General features: G+C 46.9%; 1 protein-coding gene and 1 pseudogene across 1 annotated transcript; both read left to right on the forward strand.

Annotated features, from left to right (window-relative positions):
• The first annotated feature begins 9,643 nt into the window (after window positions 1–9,643).
• LOC134384728 (Golgi apparatus membrane protein TVP23 homolog B-like) lies at window positions 9,644–10,348 on the forward strand (annotated as a pseudogene).
• A 4,212-nt stretch (window positions 10,349–14,560) lies between these two features.
• Window positions 14,561–24,235, forward strand: LDLRAD2 (low density lipoprotein receptor class A domain containing 2). The gene is made up of 5 exons (XM_063105716.1): window positions 14,561–14,642; window positions 16,767–17,195; window positions 20,424–20,555; window positions 23,708–23,869; window positions 23,994–24,235. Exons 1-5 carry the CDS (start codon window positions 14,561–14,563, stop codon window positions 24,233–24,235), a joined length of 1,047 nt encoding a protein of 348 aa, XP_062961786.1.
• Window positions 24,236–24,406: the final 171 nt, after the last annotated feature.

Consider the following 24,406-nt stretch of genomic DNA (forward strand, 5'->3'; position numbering starts at 1 on the left):
TGAGTTCCTCAATAGATTAACTCAGGCCTTTCAACAATACACTAACTTAGACCCCAAGTCAGAATACGGCCGGCATGTCCTTATGACCTATTTCCTGGCCCAATCCTACCCCGACATTAAAACTAAACTTAAAAAATTAGAACAGGGTCCTGCAACCCCTCAGACCGAAATCCTGTCAGTGGCCTTCAAGGTTAAAGGAAGGGCATTGGGCAAAGGCTTGCCCCACCCCCCAGGCCACCCACCACTCCTTGTCCAAAATGCAAAACGAAGGGACATTGGGGATCTGATTGCCCCCTTGCCCGAAGGGGTGAGGGACCAACTGCCCCACAGTCCCCCGAACCGTGGACACCACCTATGGTGGGCCTCGCTGAGGAGGACTGAAGGAGCCTTGGGCCCTTCCCGACCATCTCTATAACAAAGCAAGAGCCCAGAGTATCCGTGGTTGTGGACGGCCACCCAATACCTTTCCTCCTGGACACTGGAGCCACCTTTTCGGTCTTAAGGGAATATAAAGGCCCCACCACCTCCAGCAGCTCTCCTATAGGCAGGATAGGAGGTAAACAAATCTTTCCCCAAAAAACCCCTCTTTTAACCTGCTGCCTTCAAGGCACTCAATCCGTTTTCTCCCATTCCTTTCTAGTCATGCCACAATGCCCCGTCCCCTTGTTGGGTCGGGACATTCTATCACAGCTTCAAGTCTCCATTACTTTGCCCCTGTCCTCTTCCTCTTCCCCCATTTCCTTCCTCCTAGCACTAGTGCAAGCCCAAGATCCTACTAATTCCACCCCTCCAAAGAAGTCCTTACCCATGCTAACGCACCCTGTTAACCCCACAGTTTGGGACACTGCCCTGTACACATAAAACTAAAAGACCCCTCCAAATATATTTGTCAGGCTCAGAATCCATTAACCACAACAGCCCTCCTCGGGTTAAGCCCCATCATTCAGGACCTATTAAAAAAGGGGTATCTCCGTCCCACTCGCTCCCCTTTCAGTACTCCTATACTTGCTGTAAAAAAACCTAATGGCTGGGCCGGCCCGTGGCTCACTCGGGAGAGTGTGGTGCTGATAACACCAAGGCCGCGGGTTCGGATCCTATATAGGGATGGCCGGTTGTTGGCTGAGCGTGGTGCTGACAACACCCAGTCAAGGGTTAAGATCCCCTTACCGGTCATCTTTTTAAAAAAAAAAAAAAAACCTAATGGCGCCTTTCGTCCCGTCCAAGATCTCCACCTTGTTAACGCCGCTGTCATTCCCATTCACCCCCTTGTACCTATCAAAACAGTTGGACCCCACTGTACGAGGCTGGGCACCCTATCTAAGAGCCCTAGCAGCGGGGCAGTTACTGCATAAGGAGGCATCCAAATTAACATTTGGGGCACCTCTCACCGTTCTCTCACCACATCACCTCAAAGACCTTCTTACCTATAAGGCTCTCCAATCCCTCCCACCTTCCAGAATCCTAACCCTCCTATCCTCATTTCTGGAAAATCCTGCCCTATCCTTCACTACCTGCCCACCCCTAAATCCGGCCACCCTACTGCCTATACCAGATTCCCCCAACACCCCTTTGCACAGCTGCGTAGAAAGCCTTCAAAATTTTATACCTTACCAACTTCCATCACTGAGTGACCCCTATCTCACCCTGATCTCGCATGGTTCACGGATGGGTCCTCATTCAAGGAAGGAAACACTCATTACGCAGGGTATGCCATAGTCTCCCTTGATTCGGTTATAGAAGCCCAACCTTTACCAAAGGGCACTACCAACCAGCAGGCCAAACTTATCGCCGCCACGCGAGCCTGCATTCTAGCTGAAGGAAGAACTCTTAACTTATCACAATCTGCCAGCATACCTTCCGTACTCTCCTTCCTGCTGGCGCGAATCACACACCAATCAGCAATCCTAACACCCCTCTCAAACCTGGGCCATACCCCTCCCACCAGGCCAGAGGTCTCACACCCGCGGCCGACTGGCAAGTCGATTTTACGCACATGCCTTCTGTCCGGCGCCTCAAATACCTCTTGGTGTTTGTTGATACCTTTTCAGGATGGGTAGAGGCATTCCCAAGATCCAATAAAAAGGCCTCCACCGTAGCCCAGACTCTCCTTTCCCAAATCATCCCACGATTTGGGATCCCCACTTCCATTCAATCTGGCAATGGACCTGAATTTACTGCCCAGATAATACAAAAACTCTCCCAGTCACTCTCTCTCCCCTGGCACCTACATTGCCCTTACCGACCTCAGGCATCTGGAAAAGTAGAGAGAACCAACAGAACCTTAAAGGACATACTAACTAAATTGTCTCTGGAATTACACCTTGATTGGGTCCGTCTTCTACCTCTCGCTCTACTCAAGACCAGAGCTCTCCCAAAAAAGCCCTCCAAACTTTCCCCTTTTGAAGTCATGTATGGTAGGCCCCTCCTACCCCCGGGGATCACAGCAACTGAAGGACCCATACCACCCACCATGGCCTTACCCTTGCTCTCCCACCTTCGCACCGAATTATGGAAGTACCAGGACTGGCTACTTCCAGATCCGTCACTTTCCAAAAATAACCTTTCACTCAGCCCAGGCCAATTAGTATTCTACACTTCCTCGGAACCCAAAACCCCCTAACCCCTAAGTGGGAAGGCCCATGTCCTGTCATCCTTTGCACTCCAACTGCTGCTAAACTTGCCCTGCCAGGTAATCATGTTACTCCATGGATTCATATTTCCAGGCTGAAGACTTACACTCAGGATCCGCCCTCGGCCACCGAGAACTCCAATAACAAGCTGCAAAAGAACTTAACACACCATTCTTTTAAGTGTATCCCTCATCCTACCGACCCTTTCAAACTCCGGCTATCCCGGACCTCAGCCTTACCCCCAATTCCGGAGACATGAACCTTCTCCTTGGCCTTCTCCTGTTCTTTTCATTTCACCCAGGGAGCTTTCAGGCCCCTCTGCTAGCTCCCCAGGGTCACCCATTTACACCTGGCAACAGATCATTTCTGAAACACTCATCTTTCTCTCTCTCTCCCAGAAATTATTTTCTCTCATGCGACCGCTCCTGGCGGCCATCCCCTTAAACACTTCCCTTCCTCAACCATTTATAACCACACCGTCAACCCACGAGACTCTTTCTTCTGGTGCAATGGAACCCTCTCTACCTCCATCCTGCCTAATCTTACTGTCCCATGCCTTCTTGTCACCATCGTCCCTCAACTCACTCTGTACACCAGTTCAGAACTGTTCCATCTTCTTCATCCCCCCTCAAGGCAAAAAAGGGCCGCCTTCCTCCCAATCATGGTTGGTATTTCCCTAACAACATCAGCGGTCGGAGCCGGCCTGTCGGGAGGAGACTTAGGACACAGTTTATGGGCGGTCAAAGACATAAATGCTAGACTTGAAGGGGCTCTGACCTCCGCTGCCGAATCTCTTTCCTCTCTACAGAGACAGATCACCTCTTTAGCTCAGGTCACCCTCCAAAACCATAGAGCACTAGACCTCCTCACCGCAGAAAAAGGAGGTACTTGCATCTTCCTTGGGGAAGAATGCTGTTATTATATCAATGAATCCGGTCTAGTAGAAACAAACATCATCAAACTCACCAACTTAGCTTCCAGCCTACGAACCACATCCAGTTCTACACCCCTTTTCTTCTTTTATCTTAAACCCTATCCTAACTTGGATTTGGCCCATTTTGGGACCTCTAATCATTATCCTCATAACCTGCCTTTTCTTGCCCTGCATCATTAGGTTTCTTCAAACCCAAGTGGGAAAAATCTCTAATCAGGCCTTTAACCAGCTTTTGCTTAGAAACTACCAGCTTCTAGGTACCCATGAACCCCCCGCCTCATCTCGTGAGCGCCTCAGCCGATGCTGAAGAGACACCACCTTACAGAGGAAACGGATTCCTACACGTCCTTGCCACCAACGCCTGGCTGCTCCCTCCAGTCTCCAACTACGAAGAATGGAACCGGTGCATATATGACTTGTGGCTTCAAGGAACGTTTATGTACTTTTCCCCTTTTGAAATTACTTGTTTCTTCACACTCCTTTGGGGTTTCATAATGGGTATTTATGTACCTTCCTCCCTTTGCCCACCCCACAACGCCCCAGTTCAGCAGGAAGTAGCTCGATGACTTCAACGTCCCCTTTCCTAAAACAAGAAAAAGGGCGGAATGTAGGGACCCAAATGCCCCAAGGGATCACACCGAGGAATGTAAGAACCCAAATGCCCCAAGGGATCACACCCTGATCACATAAGTCCTTTTCGGCCACACCCCATCATGGCGCTGGTTGCCCTTCTCCAATCAGCCTTCCCTAAAAGCCCTATATATTTGTGTGTGTGCCGCCTAATAAACGAGCTCTCTCCGGTGGATCGTCAACTGGTGTCGACTCATCCTTTCAGACCTGTTGACCGTCTCTTCAACTGACTAGGTTCTATTCAGAGTTCAGATTTCAGCTCTTTCCTCCTCTGGGAAGCAAGACTGCTTCTCCACTTTCTAGTTATATAACATCTGTATACTTATCACTTGTGTGCTGCAGTTTCTTCATCTGTAAAATGGGGATAATACTAGGTAGTACCTACCTTGTGGCACTCTTGTGAAGAATAAATGAGCCAATACATGAAAACAATCCCTATCAAATATTAAGTACACAATAAATTATGATCCATTTATCATTGATAATAACTTTTTATTAAATTCTAATATTATTTTAAAAAATACTTGTTTATTTTATGATTCCCTGGCTTCTCTGTTCCAGACGAGGCTAGATTCCTCCTTCTCTGTTCCCATAGCCCTAGCTCTTATAATGCCTAATTGTACTTTTGTTTTGCTTGTCTGCTAGGCTCTGACCTACCCCCTTAAGGGCAGAGGTGTGTCCTTTATCTCTGTACCATGGCTCCTGGTGCAGGGCCAGGCACCTTAGCACTGAAGGTCAAAGTAGAATGACGTAATAGAAAGTGAGCAGGATCTATTGCCACACATAGCTCTGCTTCTCATTTCTTGCTGTCTTGAACAAGTCCCTAATCTCTCTGGACTTTGGCTTCCTCAGTTGTATAGACAAGGTAACGATTATAGTCACACCTTTTTTGGAGTGAAGATGTTCAAAGCATCAAGCTTAGAATTGATGTCAATAAATAGTTGTTCACTAATAGCTCATCAAATGTTTGTTGCATGAAAGATGTGACATATGATGTGTGACATCCTCTATGAGGAAGCATCAGCCCATATCCAAGACTCAAAGAGCCATAGAGTTGAACCAATCTTGCCGTCCTATTTTAGAAAATAATAAGATGGGACAAGTGGGACAGTTGTCCTTTATAGTGGCCTGACCATACAGTAGAGAGGCTAAGGCCTCAGTCCTAAGATGCTGAGAGCTTGGCTTCTTTGATTTATGCATTTATTTTTGGCAGCTGGCTTGTACAGGGATGGGGATCTGAACCCTTGACTTTGGTATTGTCAATACCACGCTCTAACCAAAGCTTGGCTTCTTGACGGAACTGCCACCATCCTGGGCTTCTAAGCTGGGAGGCGTCTAAGCCGAGACTGTTTCTGGAATGCATGGCCAGGTTCCTCATTCTCCTATTTGCTTTGACTGCCCCCTAGGGAGCATTTTTTTCTGCAGAACCATGGATACCTGTTGAATTCCACAGGAGAAAGGTTAGGAGAGGGCCAAGCCCCTTCTCTCATTATGCTCACTCTTGTGGCAGTATCATCCTATCTCATAGCTTTACATACTGTCCATGTGCAGACCACTCCCAAAATTATATCCCCAGTTGATGCTGCCCCCCTGAATTCCAGTCTTGGAGATCCAACTGATACTCACCCTCTCTCCCCACTGGGACCTCCAAGAGGCATCTCAATCTGAATGTGTCCAAAATTGAGCTCCTCATCCCCCGCAACCCTGCTCCTCCCACAGTCCTCTTCATCTCAGTTAAGCAACGCCATCCTTCCAGATGCCTAAGTCAAAACCCTGGGTGCCATCTTTGTCTCCTCTCTTTCCTTTACAACCCAAGTCCAATCCATCAGGAAATCCTATTAGCTCTGCCTTCAAAATATGTCCAGAATCTGACTAGTACTCGCTACCCTGGTCCAGGATACCATCATTTCTAGACTTATTATTCAAATAGTCTATCTTGTCTTACAGCATCTGGCCTTGCCCAGTGGTTCTCATCTCATTTGGAGAAAAGGCCACAGTCCTTGCAGTGACCTCTGTGGCTCCACATGATCTGACTCATTTCCTGTCACTCTCCCCATCACTGCATTCACTCCACACTGGGGTTGCTTGTGCCAGGCATGCCCCTGCCTCAGAGCCTTTGCCCTTACTATTCCCTGTGCCTAGAATGTTCTTTCTCCAAATAAATATATGGCTGGCTTCCTCACTTCTTTTGGGTCTTTACTCAAAAGTCCCCTTTCAGTGAGGTCCTCCCTGGCTAGCCTATCAAATTTCCACACCCTTCTGATATGTCTGTCGACCTTTATGTTTTTCTCCTTAGTATTTATCACTATTCGGTATATCATACAATTACTGGAATGTGAGTTCCACAAGATTAGGGATTTTTAAATTTTGTTCCCTGAACTTTTTTCTTTCTTTCTTTCTTTTTTTTTTTGGGTGGCTGGCCAGTATGAGGATCTGAACTCTTGACCTTGATGTTATCAACACTGTGCTCTCACCAACTGAGCTACCCAACCAGCCCCTCTGAAGTTTTTTCAATGCCTAAAACAAAGGTTAATGATATTTGAAAAATTAATTTATATTTTAAAAAATTTTATCTTTCCAGTAATCCGATAAGATACTTTAGAATTGTCTCCAATTTGTAGAGGAGAAAATTGAGGATAGTCAGTTAGCTCAGTTGGCTAGAGCACGGTGCTGTGAACACCCAGGTCCATGATTCGATCCCTGTATCTGCCAGCCGCCAAAAAGTAAATAAATAGATAAAATAAACACACAGAGAGAGAGAGAGAGAGAGAAGTTAAGTCGCTTGTCCAAGGGCACACAGCTAGGAAGTGTAGCTCAGGGGAATACTCTACTTTCTACTCATGGTGGAAAGTGCAGGCAGCCGGCGGGTACAAGCAGATCACATGGCGAGAGGAAGCAAAAGAGAGAAGAGGTGCCAGGGTCTTTTTAAGCAACGAGCTCTTGCAGGAACTAAGAGAGTGAGAACTCACTCATTAATCCCCCCTCCCCCAGGGAAAGCATTAATTCATTAATGAGAGATCTGCTTCCATGACTCAATCAGTTTCCAACACTGCCACATTGGAGATCAAATTTCCGCATGAGTTTTGGAGGGGACAACACATACAAACTCCATCATTCCGCCCCTGGTCCCCCAAAACTCATGTCACTCTCACATACAAAATACAATCATTCTATCCCAACAGTCCCAAAAGTCTTAGCTTGCTCCAGCACCAACTTAAAAGTCCAAAGTCCAAAGTCTCATCTGAGACCAAAAGCAAAAGTCCTTCCAGCTGTGAACCTTGATTCTGTTTGACTGCTTCTGCACACTGGTGTGGAGGTTGGTTCCCCAAGTCCTTGGGCAGCTCTGCTTCTATGGTTTTCCTGGTCTCCAGCCACATTTCACCTCTCCCAGGCTGGTGTTCCACTCTGGTAGCTCCACAGGTCTGGGGTCTTCATGGTGGTCCTACTCTCACAGCTCCACTAGGCATGGCGCTGTTGGGGTTTCTCTGCTGCAACTCTGACCCCACATTTTGGCATTGCTCTAGTAAAGGCTGTCTGTGGTGACTCCACCCCTGTGACAGATCTCTTCCTGGGCCCCCAGACTTTTCCATAAGTACTTTGAAATCTGGGTGGAGGCTCCCAAGCCTTCCCAGCTCTGGCATTCTGTGAGCCTGCAGACCTAACACCATGTGGACTCCGCCAAGACTTCCAGCTTGTATTTTCCAAAGCTGCATTTTCCAAAGCTGCAGGTCCAACCACACCTGGGGCCAATCTAGCCACTGCTAGAGCAGCCAAAGCAGCTGGGATACTGGTGCTGGAAGCAGCTTCTCCAGGTGGCCCTGGGCAGCGAGCCCATGGAGGGTGCCTTGGGCCTGTTTGCCAAGACCATTCTCTCTCCCTAGGTCTTTGGGCCTGAAATGGAAGGGTTGGCCCCAGAGTTTTCTGCGATGCCTTCAGGGTCTTTTCCTCCTTCTCTTGATAATCCCTTTCCTTTGTACCGATCTTCTTAGCTAATGGTCGCTGGGCTGCACCATTGCATGCTCTCTGCTTTTCTACCACATGGCCAGGCTGCAAATATTCCAAAACTTTATGCTCTGCTTCCCTTTTAAATTCTGGCTTTACATTATGCCTTTGCTGCCATAACTCAGAGTAGGCTGTTAGAAGTAGCCATGTGTCCTTAATGCTTTGCTGCTTAGAAATTTCTTTGGCCAAATGCTCTGGTTCACAACTCTTAAGTTCCAACTTCCACGAAGTCCAAGGGCATGGACACAAAGCAGCCAGGTTCCTTGCTATGGTGTAGCAAGGGTTGTCTTTGGTCCAATTCCCAATAAGTTCCTCATTTCTATCTGAGTCTTCACTATCCACATTTCTATCAGCATTCTGGTCACAACCATTTAACCAATCTCTAAAATCTTCTAAACATTCTCTCATCTTTTTGACTTTTTCTAAGTTCTCCATAGTCCTCCAACCTTTGCCTATTACCCAGTTCCAAAGCTACATCCACATTTTCAGGTATCTGTATAGCAACACCCCACTCCTCGGTACCAATTTTCTATGCTAGTCCGTTTTGTGTTGCTATAACAGAATTACCTGAGACTGGGTAATTTATAAGGAAAAGAGGTTTATTTGGCTTACGATTCTGGGACAGCTGCATCTGGCACGGGTCTCAGGCTGCTTCTACTCATGGTGGAAAGTGGCAGGGAGCCGGCGGGTACAAGCAGATCACATGGCGAGTGGAAGCCCTTCATACATTTCAAACCTTATTTATTCTCCAACACCCTTGCATTCCTAGGGCAGAGCATTATATGATCTCTGATTTAGCAACTTCATTTCACAGCACTTGGGGAAACAGCACAGTGAGCATTAGGAGTATTCATGGAAGCCATTCTGGGACACCTAGCAATAATATCACTACACTTGCAAGGGGCCAGAACCCCAAAAGTATATCCGCCCCCAACCCAAAACTCAAATCAACCTCCCCTTAGCTAGATTCCAAAATGCCGGTGGCTTGGGCCGGCCCGTGGCTCACTCGGGAGAGTGCGGTGCTGAGAACACCAAGGCCCCGGGTTCGGATCCCATATAGGGATGGCTGGTTCGCTCACTGGCTGAGCGTGGTGCTCACAACACCAAGTCAAGGGTTAAGATCCCCTTACCGGTCATCTTTAAAAAAAAAAAAAAAAAAAAATGCCGGTGGCCACCTGACATGAAGTGAGGTGTAATGGAGAAGAGATCAGGAGTAGAAAGAGAAAGCAGTTTGAACCGTGGTTAAAATATCTTACATTTGCAAAATTTTCAAAAGTTTTTAACACACAACGTAAAATTTACCATCTTAATCATTTCTAAGTGCAATATTGTGCAACAGATTTCCAGAACTGAGGGCTGCCATATTGCAGCAGGACAGTAATGATGACACTAAAGATGTTTTGCTGTTTGATGCAGAAGAGGAGACAACTAATAGACCAAAAACATCCAAAATCAGACATCCAGTGGCATTATTTTTCCATTTATTCTTTCAAGTCAGTGCAGTTATAGTCTATCTTCTCTGTGAATTGCTCAGCAGCAGCTTTATTGCCTGCATGGTGACAATTATCTTGATGTTGTCATGTGACTTTGGGGCAGTAAAGAATGTCACAGGTAGACTACTGGTTGGCCTACGCTGGTGGAATCATATTGATGAAGATGGAAACAACCACTGGGTGTTTGAGTCCAGGAAGGCATCTACTCGAGAGAATAAAAGTGTTTCAGAGGCTGAGTCTAGAATCTTTTGGCTACAACTTATTGCCTGTCCAGTGCTGTAGGTGATATTTGCCTTCAGTGCTCTCTTCTCTTTCAGAGTGAAGTGGTTGGCAGTGGTTATCGTGGGTGTGGTGCTACCAGGTGCCAACCTATATGGATACATCAGATGTAAAGTAGGCAGCAGAAAGAATTTAACCAGCATGGGCCAGCCCGTGGCTCACTCAGGAAAGTGTGGTGCTGATAACACCAAGGCCATGGGTTCAAATCCCACATAGTGATGGCCGGTTAGCACACTGGGTGAGCGTGGTGCTGACAGCACCAAGTCAAGTGTTAAGATCCCCTTACCGGTCATCTTTTTAAGAATTTAACCAGCATGGCTATCTTGTATCTTGGAACGCAGCTTTTAGGACAAAACACTGGAGAGGATCAGAGTTCCTGAATAGAGAGGGGAAGCTTATGTGTTCTGTTACGTTGGGGAGCAACTGAGGAGATTCTCGGCCCTGAACATTTTAGAGCTCAGTCCATGTTGCAAAGAGTCTTGGGTTTGTTTTTCCACTGAAAAACTTTATTTAAAAAAAGAAAAAGTAGGGGGCCGGCCCGTGGCTCACTCGGGAGAGTGCGGTGTTGAGAACACCAAAGCCCCGGGTTCGGATCCCATATAGGGATGGCCGGTTCGCTCACTGGCTGAGCGTGGTGCTGACATCACCAAGTCAAGGGTTAAGTTCCCCTTACCGGTCATCTTTTAGGGAAAAAAAAAAAAGAAAGAAAGAAAAAGTAGTTTTCATATTAAGTTTTTATTTTCTTTCTGGCAGTTGGGTCAGTTTCTTTCTAGAAAGTATGGTTGGTGTAACTAGAAACTTCGTCAAAATTTATTTTATGGTTTACATATATATGCACATAGTCATGTAATATCAGTATATCCCAAATTAATGAAATTTTTGTGTTCATTTACATATGTAATAGAGACCTTTGCATTTTGACCCATAGAACATAGGATGATGTTCTTAGTCTGTCTCAAAACTCTATGTTTACATATTATTTCTGTAGATTATTTTTAAAAGTAAGTTTTGCATCCTTGGTAAGAGTGAGCACTTTGGCTTATGTATAAGTTAGAAATAATTGTTAGTTTTAATACATGGTGAAATTTTTTTTCTTAGACGTAAACAAGCAAGTAAAAACCAAATTTGGGCCAGTGGTGTTAACTAGTTTCTAAAATTTTGCTTATTTTGGGCCGAGCCCGTGGCGCACTTGGTAGAGTGCTGCGCTGGCAGCGCGGCGACGCTCCCGCCGCGGGTTCGGATCCTCTATAGGACTGACCGGTGCACTCACTGGCTGAGTGCCGGTCACGAAAAAACGACAAAAAATAAAGCAAAAGAAACAATTAAAAGAGTTAAAAGACAACCAACAGAGTGGGAGAAAATATTTGCAAAATATACAATGACAAAGGATTAATATCCAGAATATATAAGGAACTCAAACAACTTTACAAGAAGAAAACAAGCAACCCAATTAAAAAATGGGCAAAAGAGCTAAGTAGGCATTTCTCTAAGGAAGATATCCAAATGGCCAACAGACATATGAAAAAATGCTCAACATCACTCAGCATCCGGGAAATGCAAATCAAAACCACATTGAGATACCATCTAACCCCAGTTAGGATGGCTAAAATCCAAAAGACTATGAACGATAAATGCTGGCGAGGCTGCGGAGAAAAAGGAACTCTCATACATTGTTGGTGGGACTGCAAAATGGTGCAGCCTCTATGGAAAATGGTATGGAGGTTCCTTAAACAATTGCAAATAGATCTACCATACGACCCAGCCATCCCACTGTTGGGAATATACCCAGAGGAATGGAAATCATCAAGTCGAAGGTATACCTGTTCCCCAATGTTCATCGCAGCACTCTTTACAATAGCCAAGAGTTGGAACCAGCCCAAATGCCCATCATCAGATGAGTGGATACGGAAAATGTGGTACATCTACACAATGGAATACTACTCAGCTATAAAAACGAATGAAATACTGCCATTTGCAACAACATGGATGGACCTCGAGAGAATTATATTAAGTGAAACAAGTCAGGCACAGAAAGAGAAATACCACATGTTCTCACTTATTGGTGGGAGCTAAAAATTAATATATAAATTCACACACACACATACACACATACACACACAAACCGGGGGGGGGGGAAGAAGATATAACAACCACAATTATTTGAAGTTGATACAACAAGCAAACAGAAAGGACATTGTTGGGGGGGAGGGGGGGAGGGAGAAGGGAGGGAGGTTTTGGTGATGGGGAGCATTAATCAGCTACAATGTATATCGACAAAATAAAATTTAAAAAATAAATAAATAAATAAATAAATAAATAAATAAATAAATAAATAAATATAAAATAAAATAAAATTTTGCTTATTTTTATTTTTATTTGTAACAAATCATTTACTTAATCCCCAATTAATATAAATGGAATCATCATAGTTTATGTTTAAGGGATACCCAGAGATTGCTGTGGTTCTATTTGTTTTATGGAAAGGATAGCCAGATTTTACTTTGGAACTTTCTGGAAGCTCCTCAGTGGTCCTTGGGCTAATAAAATCTCTCTTTTACCACTAAAAGAATATTATTCTGTGTCATAATAAGAATAATCATTTAAATAGTTGGCATAATAAATGCCTGAAAGACATTTTATTTGATGAATCTATTTTTTTCGTTTTTTTGCTATAAGGGGAGTATTGTAAATCATGAATTTGTATTAATGATCTTTCTTCTAACAAAGCAATATATGTGACTATAAACTAAACCAGTCTATAAACAGTTGAAGGCATCTGTAAGTTCTGTTGTAGTTACTGTAAACTTTGTTGGAGTCCTTTAATCCTCAGATTATCTTGTGAATATATTTATACACTGTTAAAATTTTTTATAGATGTTTTGTTTCATTTGAATAAATATCTTTACTGGAGTGATAGCTGTGAAGGTGTATAACTTTACATTGGTATAAAACTTTACTGTTTACAAATAAAAAACAAAAAACAGATTTCCAGAACTTTTTCATCGGGCAAAACTGAAACTCTATACTCATTTTTACTTTTGCAAATTTCATAAAAATATATAATCCCATGCAAGTGATGGGTCCTAAACCTTAAGCTTCATGTGCTCCTGCCAAGGGCAGATTTGAGTCTTCTTGGAGTACTCCAGGGCCTAGCCTTGGACATCATGCACAGTAGGAAGTAAAGGTTGCATTAAATTCTCCAGGAGGGAGAGCCATTAGATAGTATCAGGGGCAGAGGGTTTTTTTTTTTTTTTTTTTTTGTCCTTTTCGTGACTGGCACTCAGCCAGTGAGTGCACCGGCCAGTCCTATATAGGATCCGAACCCGCGGTGGGAGTGTCGCTGCGCTCCCAGCACCGCACTCTCCCGAGTGCGCCACGGGCTCAGCCCAGGGGCAGAGGTTTTAACCTTCTCATGGAGTCCTGGGACTTTGAGGTGGTGTCTCAGTGGCTACTGTTGGGGACTACTCTAACTCCTCCCCACCCCCCACTACTTGAAACATGGAGCACCTCTGTTTAGATGATGATGATGACACTAATAGTCATCATTCAAGCTGACATGCATTGGGCACTTTACTATATGATAGACATTACTCTAAGTACCCTGCTTGGATTAAGTGCTTAATCCTTAACTATGTAGCTGGAACTACCATTATCCCATTTTACAGATAAGGATACTGAGGCTCGAAAAGTTTCAGTTTTATATATCGAGGTTCCACATAAGATACCTTTTTAAAAAAATCGATCTACTAATTACAAGTTTTGAAAAAGCCTGAATTATTCTAAGCTCTCTATTTTACACATGGGGAAGTAAAACTCAGAAAAAGGGTTTCATTTGCTCAGTACTACACATTTATTCTTTCATTATTTCCTGGATGCCCACTCTGTGGCAGGTACTGTGCTATGACCTATGGATTCAAAGGTCAACAAGATGCTCATGGAACCTAATTTTAGTGGGGCCAATGGACAATATATACAACAAGAAATAAATAAGCAAAATAATTCCAGAGAGAATGAGATGATAGATTTGGTGAGATGTGATGAATGGCCAAGAGGGAACTATGTGTGCAAAGGCCCTGAGGCAGGAGTACTTTGTTAGTAATAGAGCAGATTCCTGGTCCAGTGCTCCTTTGCCACTTGCTGCCTCTGTAGTCCCTCAGAGTGGTTCCTTTAGTGTCCTGGGCCTCCTTCAACCTCAGCCTCTAAGGTGCCAACTTCTCTAGGAAGGCAGCAGCTCTCTGAGGCTGTGGGTCTGCCTCCCAGACGCCCTGTGGCTAAACCGGATCTGAGTTTCCCAGTTCCTGTCTGGCTGGGGGTGAGCAGACATCTTCTCCGCCTTCTCTCCCCAGTCTCCAGCCCTGGCCCCAAATCTCCATGGCAACCCCTAGACACAATCCTGACCCAAAGGAGGAGGATCTGGAACGGGTAGCACAAAGGTCATAGTGAAGAGACCAGAGGAGCTGGCGGACTTGCCTTCCCCTGCTCCTTGTGTCCTGCCAGCCTCCCCGCTGGCCTGGCCAGGCCCCGACACCCCACTCTCCCCAAAAGCCCCAAATTGAAGAATCTGCCTCATTGCTGGGCACAGCAGAGCCTAGATGGAGGCTTATCTTCTGCAGCTGTTCCAAAGGCTGCTGCTGCTAGGGGCAGTCACCCTGACTGTGTCTGCTCTGGAGACAGGTATGAGGGGGCTTTGATGGGGCACCCCAGAATCTCAGGCTCCCACCACCCTTGGAGACTGTGTTTTCCCACAATCAGCATTTACCCTGACAGGCTGGGACCCCTTGAGTTGGGGGAGGCTGGGAAACCCTGTGCCAGTCTTGCTTGCTACCCGCAAGTCCACCCCAAACCTTCTGTAAGGCTAGAGCTCCAACTCACCCAGAAGCAAGGGTCAGGGGGTGGGAGGGTCAGCCCTCAGGTCTGGCAATGGAAAATACTGTGGGCTTTGGAGTCAGACAGTCCTGCATTCACACACTTACTCTGCCACTTCCCGCATTTGTATCCTTGAGATCATTGTTTTATCTCTCATTGTTTCAAGTCTCAGTTTCTTCAGCAGTAAAATGAGAATAATAATAGCTCCTTGCCCCTTAAGGGACTATTATTATTGTGCATATAAGATGAGAGAAACCACACAGGACACGTAGTGCCTGACACATAAAAGATGCCCAACTCACTCTCTAAACTCCACCCCTACCTTGTGCACCTCCGGGGCAGGCTCTGGCTTTACTAGGTCTGCACAAATATGGCACAATGCTCCCACATTCTAAGCCCTGATGAAAAATTTCTTCCCCGAAGACCCACATCCTGGCTGGTCCTCAAGCACCACTGGTGCCCTACTTTGTACCAGAAAACCCACCTCCTCTTTGCTCTCTGTTCTTAAAAAAATCAGAGCTAGTTTGAGCACTTGGACGTTATCTCATTTGATCCCCACAACAACCCTGTATCAGTGAGGATGTTTTGGGCTGTAAGTAACAGATATCAAGCTAAATGGGGCTTAAACCATTAGTTCATTTATTATTTCACTTAAGACGAGTAGCTGTAGGTGATTCCAGAGATGGAATCTCTACATTCAGCAGCTCAACCATATTAGCATTTCTCTGTAATTTCTGTGTAATGCTCATGACCTCATCTTTGCAAGATGGCTGCTGCAGCTGTGGCCATCACGTCCTTAGTCAACAGTTTCCAAAAGCAGAAAGAAAAGGGGCTCCTCATCACACAGCTCTCCCTCTTTTTTTTTTTTAATTAAAAAATTTTTAAATTTATTTTATTTATTTATTTTTTTTAAAGATGACCAGTAAGGGGATCTTAACCCTTGACTTGGTGTTGTCAGCACCACGCTCTCCCAATTGAGCCACAGGCTGGCCCAGGGCTAAATTTTTTCAGTAACTTCCAGCAGATCTCTCCTTAAGTCTCAGTGGCCAGAACCAGGTCATGTGCCAATCCCTAAACCTGGCAAATAAAATTAGAGTTACAAGCCTTCTTTTTTGTTTGGCAGCCAGCCGGTATAGGGATTGAATCCTCGACCTTGGTGTCCAGGACTCGAACCCAGCACCACGCTCTGACCAACTGAGCTAACCTGCCAGCCCAAGGCTTGGTTCTTTTAGCAAGAAGAAACAGGGAATGGCTGTTGGGTGGATAGGCACCCGAATGTGTCTACCCCATCTTTGAATAAGATGATAGTAGTTAGCTAACACTTCTTTTTTTTGGCTGTTGGCTGGGGCAAGGATCTGAACCCTTGACCTTGGTGTTACAACACCATGCTCTAACCAACTGAGCTAACTGACCAGCCCAGTAGCTGAGGTTTCCGTAATACTCATTAAATGCTAGGCACTGTCCTAAACCTTGTACCCATACATGTCCACAAACCTTTGGTTGTAATTCCAAAATGCAAAAAAGTTCTGAAAACCAGTGTTCTTAACTAATTTATTGACAACACTTGACCTGAACTGAGGGAAGGCTGTTTATTGTCTTTATTTGCTCCATTTAGGGTAAATGTGTTCATACAATTGCTCTAGAGATTGTGTTTGATCTTGGAGAGCTGCTGCAGACTCAATTTTGGATATATTGTACACCATATTTCTAAAATCTGGAAAATTCTGAAACACATCCTAGGGCTTTTGAATAAGGGATTGTGGACTTCAGTCATTTAATCTTCAAAAATTCTGAGATTGCTTAATCACCCTCATTTTACTGATGAGGAAACTGAGGCTCAGAGAGGGTGAGTGACTTGCTGGGGGTCACATAGAGAGCAGGGGGCAGAGTCACGTTTGAACGTGGCTCCAGGATCCGTGCTTTCCGTTGCAGCTGACCTGGTGGAGCTGTGCGGGCAGACGTGGCACGGGGACGGGCTGCTGCTGCGATCGCACTCCGCGTCGCGCAGGTTCTACTTGGTGGCTCCGGACATCGACTGCTGGCTCTGGGTGCGGGCGGCGGCCCCTAGCGATAGGATCCGCTTCCAGTTCCGCTTCTTCCTGGTCTACAGCCTGACCCCGGCGTCCCCAGCGCCCCCAGCGCCCAACTCCTCCTCCCCGGCGGACCCGTGCGCCCCAGGCTCCTACCTGCAGTTCTACGAGGGCCCGCTGGGGGCGCCCCGGCCCCTGGGGACCCCTCTCTGTGGCCTGACCATCCCTACCCCCGTGGCATCCTCTGGACCCTTCCTAGGACTGCGCCTGGTCACGAGAGGCCGCCAGCCCCGCGTGGACTTCCTGGGCGAAGTCACCTCTTTCCGGTTGGGTGGGTTGGGGCTGAAGGCCAGGACAGGGCCTTTACAGAGAGGGGGGCAACTGTGAGACTGGCCCAGCCCACGGGCTGCTGAGAGCTGGGGAATGGTGGGGGCACTGGGAGCACAAAAAGATGGAGGGGGCTGGGTCCTAACAGAGGGAAAGAGGTAGTGACAGGTGGCATGGTTAGGGGGTCACAGTAAGGGACGTTGCAGACCCAAAGAGCCAACCCCATAAATCTGGTTTCCATGGACGTGTGTAGCAGACTGGGCTACCAGCTCCAGGCACTCCTGCACAACTCCCACACATATACACACCTCCCACTAACGCGCACACACACTCCTTTACACTCACACAATTCACACACACCTCATGCACACTTACAACCCATTCACACACTCTCACGTTCACACACTGTCTCCTTTGTCCTAGGCCAGCCCTTCAGATGTTTATAGAAGTGATGATTAGGACTCCTGTGATTGTAAGTAACAGAAACCCACTTATGCAAGGAAAAGGACCTCTTGGAACTGCAATTAGTAATACTCGTTTATTAAGCATCACCTTTGGCCCTTCGGATGACAGATCTCATCTATGCCTCACAGCAACCCTGCCATGCCAGTATTCTTATCCTCATATTTATAGGTGGGGAAACAGGCTCAGGGAAGTTAAATGCCCAAGGCCTCCCTGCTCATAAGTAAAGCAGCTGAGCTTCAATGCTGGAGTATGTCCTTCAGCTCAAATTGAGTTCAAGGCTTTATCCCCAGCAGGGCAGGAGCCACTTGCTGATATTGCAGCAGAGGCTGTCTCCAGAGATGGCAAGCAGATGAGCTGCCAAAGCCCAGAAGATTCCAAAACCACAGAGAAGCTTTATCTCAATCTCTGGCAAAATATCCAGACTGGAGAATTAAACATGGGATTGTGAGCACTTAAGGCAAGAACATGGGAGTCTCTGAGAACCAACACAGGTTCACCAGGACTTGGCATGCCAAACCCTGGACAGCCCTTTAACACTGAGCTGGTCAGAGAGTCCCCGTGGCATATCATTTGTCTCTTTAGTCAAGTCCCACCTTTCTTCTTCCCTGGAATTGTGCAAGATCTGAATTTTGGATTTTAGACGCTCTTCCCTATTACAGTCTCAGGCTCTGGGATAAACTATTTGAAATGTGTACCCTAAATCCTTGGGGCCACAACTGATTGTGCCTGGGGTCCCCCTTTCTGGGTCCTGTAGGCTGCAACACACCAAGGTTCCTATTATGTTGTCTTGCAAACAGTTCTCACTAGTTGATCGGAAATCACCTTTCTTCCCCCCTCTTTTTCTCCCTCCCTACCTCCCTCCCTTACTCCCTCTCTTCTTTTCTGTGGCCTCGTTGGAGGTACAGCTCTGAGTCAGGGAGGTGAAGACTGTTGCAGCTGCTCTGTGTTTACCAGGATTGGGCTCCAAAAGGAGGTGGGAGTGGTGAAGCCTTATCACAACTCTGGCTTCTTTCAGTTTTGTCATCTGAATGAGGAAAAGTTCATTTCATATCCTCAGACCCCATGCACTGTCTCTCTCTCTCTCTCTTTTTAAAGAGGGCCGGTAAGGGGATCTTAACCCTTGACTTGGTGTTGTCAGCACCACGCTCTCCCAAGTGAGCGAACCAGCCATCCCTATATAGGGATCCGAACCCGTGGCCTTGGTGTTATCAGCACTGCACTCTCCTGAGTGAGCCACGGGCTGGCCCTTGGAGAATTTTGGAGGGACTCCAATAACTGGAATGTTAAGGTGTTGGGTCAGGTATAGCTGGATCCAGGTAATGTCATCAGGGCTCCTTCTCTTTGGTCTCTTTCTCTGTCTTTACACTGTGTGGGTCTGTTTGGCTTCCCAAATTCAGGCAGCTCCTCTTTTTACTTGGCAGCAAGATGACCCTGCAGCTCCAGGTCTGGTCTCCCTTATGGCTCCAATCTCATGACATAGAGGGCAAACGTCTTTTCTTATGGCTCTAGCTTGGGGCCAGATTTAATTAGTCATGTGGGTCATGTGTCTATTCCCGTGGCCAGGACATGGAATGCTCTGGATTTGCCAGGCCCGAGTCCCATGTCCGCCTCTGAGCCATGCCATTGGTCAGTCCCACCTGAACTAGCTTTTCTTCCACAGAATGGAATGCTGGGTAAGCCAACCTGTCTGCCACATACTGTGCACTGAGTCATACAGTTCTTTCATCTGTGTGCACATTCATTCAACCAATATCAATTGAGCACCTGCTATATGTCAGGTGTTGTTCTGAGCCTGCTATGTGTCAGGTGTTGTTCTCGGTTCGGTTCTAGGTTGTTCTAGGTTCAGCAGTGAACAAAAGAGAAGTTCCCATGTTCTCAGAGCTGACATTCTGGTGGGGGAGACAGACCACAAACAGATAATCAATAAATCCATATTCTGCAGATGGTGGTAAGTGCTATAAAGGAACCCAAATCAGGGTAAGGAGGGTAGGAGTACTGGGGAGGGGTGGTATGCTGGGTTTGGTTTTTGTTTTTCCTTTTTTTTAAATTGGCTCCTGTCAGGGAATTGAAACCCCCACCCCCAGTCCCCCGATCTCCAAGGTGGCAGGCGGGGATACTCACCACGAGGAGGATGTGCTGTTCTCATATGGAGGTTAGGGAAGGCCTAAGGTTAAGGTAACATTTGAGTGGCGATCTGAAGGGAGGGAGCCATGCAGTTACCAGGGGAAGAGAGTTCCAGGCGGAGTTAATGGCAAGTGCAAAGCCATGAATGACTGAGGGTTTGCTTGGAGTGTCACTGGGATACTGTAGGGTGCACGTGCACACATGTGCAGACACACATGCACACCCACTGTGTGTCATGATATTTATGAACACAAGCTCCAGAACCAGCCTGCCTGGGACTTGGATACAGCTGTGTGGCCTTGGTCAAGTGATCTAACCTCCCTGTACTTCAGTCTTCTTTTATCTAAAATGGGGTTAATAACAGTATTTACCCCATAGGGTTATTGTGAGGACTAAATGAGATGGGAAGTGAAGTGTTTAGAATCCGTGCCTGATACAGAATAGGAACTCAATAAATGTCAGCTGCCATCATCACCACACCTTTCTCCCCACAAAACACCCCTCATACTCTTGTCTGCATGCACATGATGACAGCTCCCTCCTGCTCACACTTCCCACACTCTCTCACTATAGGACCACACGCCCTGCTGTGTCATGGGACTGATCCAGCGTCCTCATCTTAGGCTTCTCCTTTCAACCCCAGGATCTTGTGGTGCCTACTTTCGCTGTCAGAATGGCAGGTGCATTCCTCCGAGCCTGGTGTGTGATCACTGGGGCATGGACAACTGTGGCGATGGCAGTGACCAGGGCTCCTGGCCACCAGCTGACTGCAGAGGTCAGTGATGGGTGTGGCCTGGGCCCTATCACCCCTTCTCTGGGGCAGAGCCTCAGTGGGGAGGTGGGAGGCAGTGGCACAGCAGGAGAGAGAAAGGTGGCAGTACAGCAGTGAGGAATCAGTTTGGATCAAGGACCTGAGGGTCAACGCAGTTACAGCTAGAATGATGCTAGAAATGATCTAATCCAGCTATTTCCAAATGATAGTTTAGTGATGGAAACTTTTCTTAAATGGGACCAGGCACAGAGGCCCAAGATATCAAAAGGAAAGATGCTCTGCTTAACTGGACTTGGGGGTTATTGGGCCCTGGCTGATTTATGTCTCTCGAAGGGTCCTGATTATCACCCTCAAGACATAATTTGACAACCATCAATCCAGTCTGACTCCCAAATTTTACAGATGGGAAAACCAAGGCCTAGAGAGGAGAAATAACTTGCCCAAGGTCATAAAGCCAGTGAGTGACATGAGCAGGAACACCCTCTGTGGACAGAGGGGACCAGGGTAGATCACCCAAGAATAACCTTCTTGGGGACCTGAAGATGTCCCACATCCATCCCCCAATCAGGAGTGGGATGGAGGCAGGGCTGCCATGTACAGTTCATAGCCAAATAGCACCTAGCTGAAGTGAAACCCAGCTTCTCAGGACCCCACACATTTACCTTCCCAAACCACTGCTCAGCCTCATCTGCCGGTTCCTGGTTATTTCCCTGACACTCTATGTTTTGTGCCACGAAGCTCAGTTCCTTTGTTCCCTTCCCCTTCATCCATGCTCATTCCCTTGGTGGTCTCATCTATGTTGGAGTCATCTTTGAACTCTAGTCACATAATCTCCTCCATACCCAACATCTCCATGTAGATGTGTAGGCGGCATCACAAACTCAACTTGCCCAAAATTGAACTCATGATCCACAGCCCTCCCCATCCTGCTCCTCAGCAGTACCCCCTTCTCACTAAGCAGCAACTTCACATCCCAGTTGCTCGGGCCCCAGACTCCTGAGTTACTCTTTGCTACTTTCTTTCTTTCTCTTAGCCCATAATCAAGTCATTAACAAGTCCTTCGAAAGTTCCCCAGACCCTGCCCCTTCTCACACCTGCTCTGCTGCTATCTCCCAGTCTGAGCTACCAGCTCTGGTTTAGATTGTTCTGATAACTTTTTTTTTTTTTTAAAGATGACTGGTAAGGGGATCTTAACCCTTGACTGGGTATTGTCAGCACCACGCTCTCCCAAGTGAGCCACAGGCCGGCCCTTCAGAGGAGCCTTTTAAAACATTAAATCAGATCATGTCACTCCTGTGCTCAAAACCCTCCACTGACTCCTCATCTCACTCAGAGGAAATAAAGTGGCCCAGGGACCCAGAGGCCCTGCACCAACCAGCCCTGCCTCATCCCTGGCCCCACCTCCGCCCACTTGTCCCTCAGCCCCTCTACGCTGGCCCTCACAGCGCCTTCTGACCTCTGCACTGGTTGTTTGTTTCACCGAGAAGGCTTTTCTTCAGAGATCTCTGTACACTCATTCCTTTGCCTCCTGGCAGCTCTCTGCTTAACTATGACTCTTAGTAGATTCTTTCCTGATCCTTTTTTTTTTTTTTTTTTTTGTCTTTTTCGTGACCGGTACTCAGCCAGTGAGTGCACCGGCCATTCCTATATAGGATCCGAACCCGCGGCGGGAACATCGCCGCACTCCCAGCGCCGCACTCTCCTGAGTGCGCTGCGGGCTCGGCCCTTTCCTGATCCTTTTGTGTAAAAGTAGCAACCTTATGTTGACCTACAGATGAATGGATAAATAAAACGTGGTCTAGCCATACAATGGAATATTATTCAGCCTTAGAAAGGAAGGAAGTTCTGGGCTGGCCTGTGGCTCACTCGGGAGAGTGCGGTGCTGATGACACCAAGGCCATGGGTTCGGATCCCATACAGGGATGACCGGTTGGCTCACCTGGGAGAGCGTGGTGCTGACAACACCAAATCAAGAGATAAGATCCCCTTACCGGTCATCTTTTTTTTTTTTTTTAAAGATGACCGGTAAGGGGATCTTAACCCTTGACTTGGTGTTGTCAGCACCACGCTCACCCAGTGAGCAACCGGCCATTCCTATGTGGGATCCGAACCCGTGGCCTTGGTGTCATCAGCACCACACTCTCCCGAGTGAGCCATGGGCCGGCCCGGTCATCTTTTTTTTTTTAAAAAAAAGGAAGGAAGTTCTGACATAAGCCACAACATGGATGAAACTTCAGGACATTATGCTAAATGAAATAAGCCAGTCACAAAAGGACACTGTATGATTCCACCTATATGAGGTACTAGTCAAAAATCAGAGACAGAAGGTAGAATGGTGATTACCAGGGGATGCGGGGGGAGGTGAGCAAGGGGCACTTATTGTTAATGGGTACAGAGTTTCAATTTTATAAAATGAAAAGGGTTATGGAGATGGATGGGAGTGATGGTTTCACAACATTGTGAATGTATTTAACAGCACTAAACTGTACACTTAAAATGGTTAAAATGGAAAATATCATGTTTATTTTACAATTAAAAAAAAGCAAGCCTGCCCCCAGACAACATGCCCTGTCCTCTTTCCTGCTTAATTTTTCTCCATAGCACCTGTCTCTATTTGACATATATTAATGTCTTGTGTCTCCCCACACTAAACTACCTGTTCCATGAAGACATTTTTGTCTTTTTTTCACTGTTGTATCCCCCAGTCCCTAGAACAATGTCTGGGTTTAGTAGATTCTCAAGAAATACTAGCCAAATTAGTGGAAGAATGAATCTCTCTATGTTTCAGTTTCCTTAACTGTAAATGGGGATGATAAACCTAAACTTTCAGAGTGGTTTTAAACTCTAAGGGAAATACTGTAGGTAGAGGGCTCAGTACAGAGCATGGTGCTTGGTGCATTGAAAATGCTCACTACATGTACATTTATAAACCCTAGGCCCTGGAGCTAGTCTGTGTAAGTTCAAGTCTTCCCTTGTCACTTCCAGCTGTGTGACCCTGGGAAGTGACTTAACCTCTCTGTGCCTTACTTCCTTTATCTGTAAAATGGAAATACTAATAGTGACAAATTCAGAGAGGTTTTGTGAGGATTAAATGAAACAGAAGTGCCCCAGAAGGGCAGTTCTCAGTGTATTCATTCTATTATTTCCCACTGCAGGTCCCTCTGTGGTCCCCAGCCAGACAGGGAGTACAGATGACGATACCGCCAAGCCCCTGACTCTCTCCCTGGCTCTTGGGTCTGCAAGCCCCCTCTGGATTGCAGCTGAGAGGAGTCCCCCAGCAGGCCAGGACCCTGCACAAAAGGATGCAGCTTTGGAAGGTAGGTGGCTCTTGGTTACGACGTGCTCCCACTTTTCCCACAAAAATCACACATCTCTCTCCAAGTGGTGGGGACAGGGGCAGCAAGCCCAGACTGAGGCTGAGTGGACCTTTTCTCCCCACAGGCCCCTGGCTATGGGGGGTGGCGTTGGCCTCCTCGCTGGTCCTGGCCTCCACCGGCCTCCTCATGGGTCTCCTCTGGTGCTGCTGCTCCTCTGGCCGGCTGGCCTGGCAACCTGGTGCCCACGGCCTCTGCCTCAGCTGCAGGGCAGCCTGCACCATCTGCTACACATGTCCAGGCCGGGTTGCCCCCGGGGGGCTGCGGCTGAGCGAGCCAGCCCTCCAGGATCAGGGAGGCCATCCCTAGAGGCTGTGGCTAACAGAAGGAGAGTGGGCGTTGGGGTTGGATGGATCCTGGATTCTAATCCCCTGGCTAGTTACCTTGGGCAAGTCACTTAACCCTCTGAGACTCAGTCTGCTCCTCTGGAAAGTGGGGCGATTCCTGCCTCACAAGGTTGTTGAGAGCTGCAGGAGGTAA

Source organism: Cynocephalus volans, chromosome 8 (assembly GCF_027409185.1).
Source record: "Cynocephalus volans isolate mCynVol1 chromosome 8, mCynVol1.pri, whole genome shotgun sequence".
NCBI classification, from domain to species: Eukaryota; Metazoa; Chordata; class Mammalia; order Dermoptera; family Cynocephalidae; genus Cynocephalus; species Cynocephalus volans.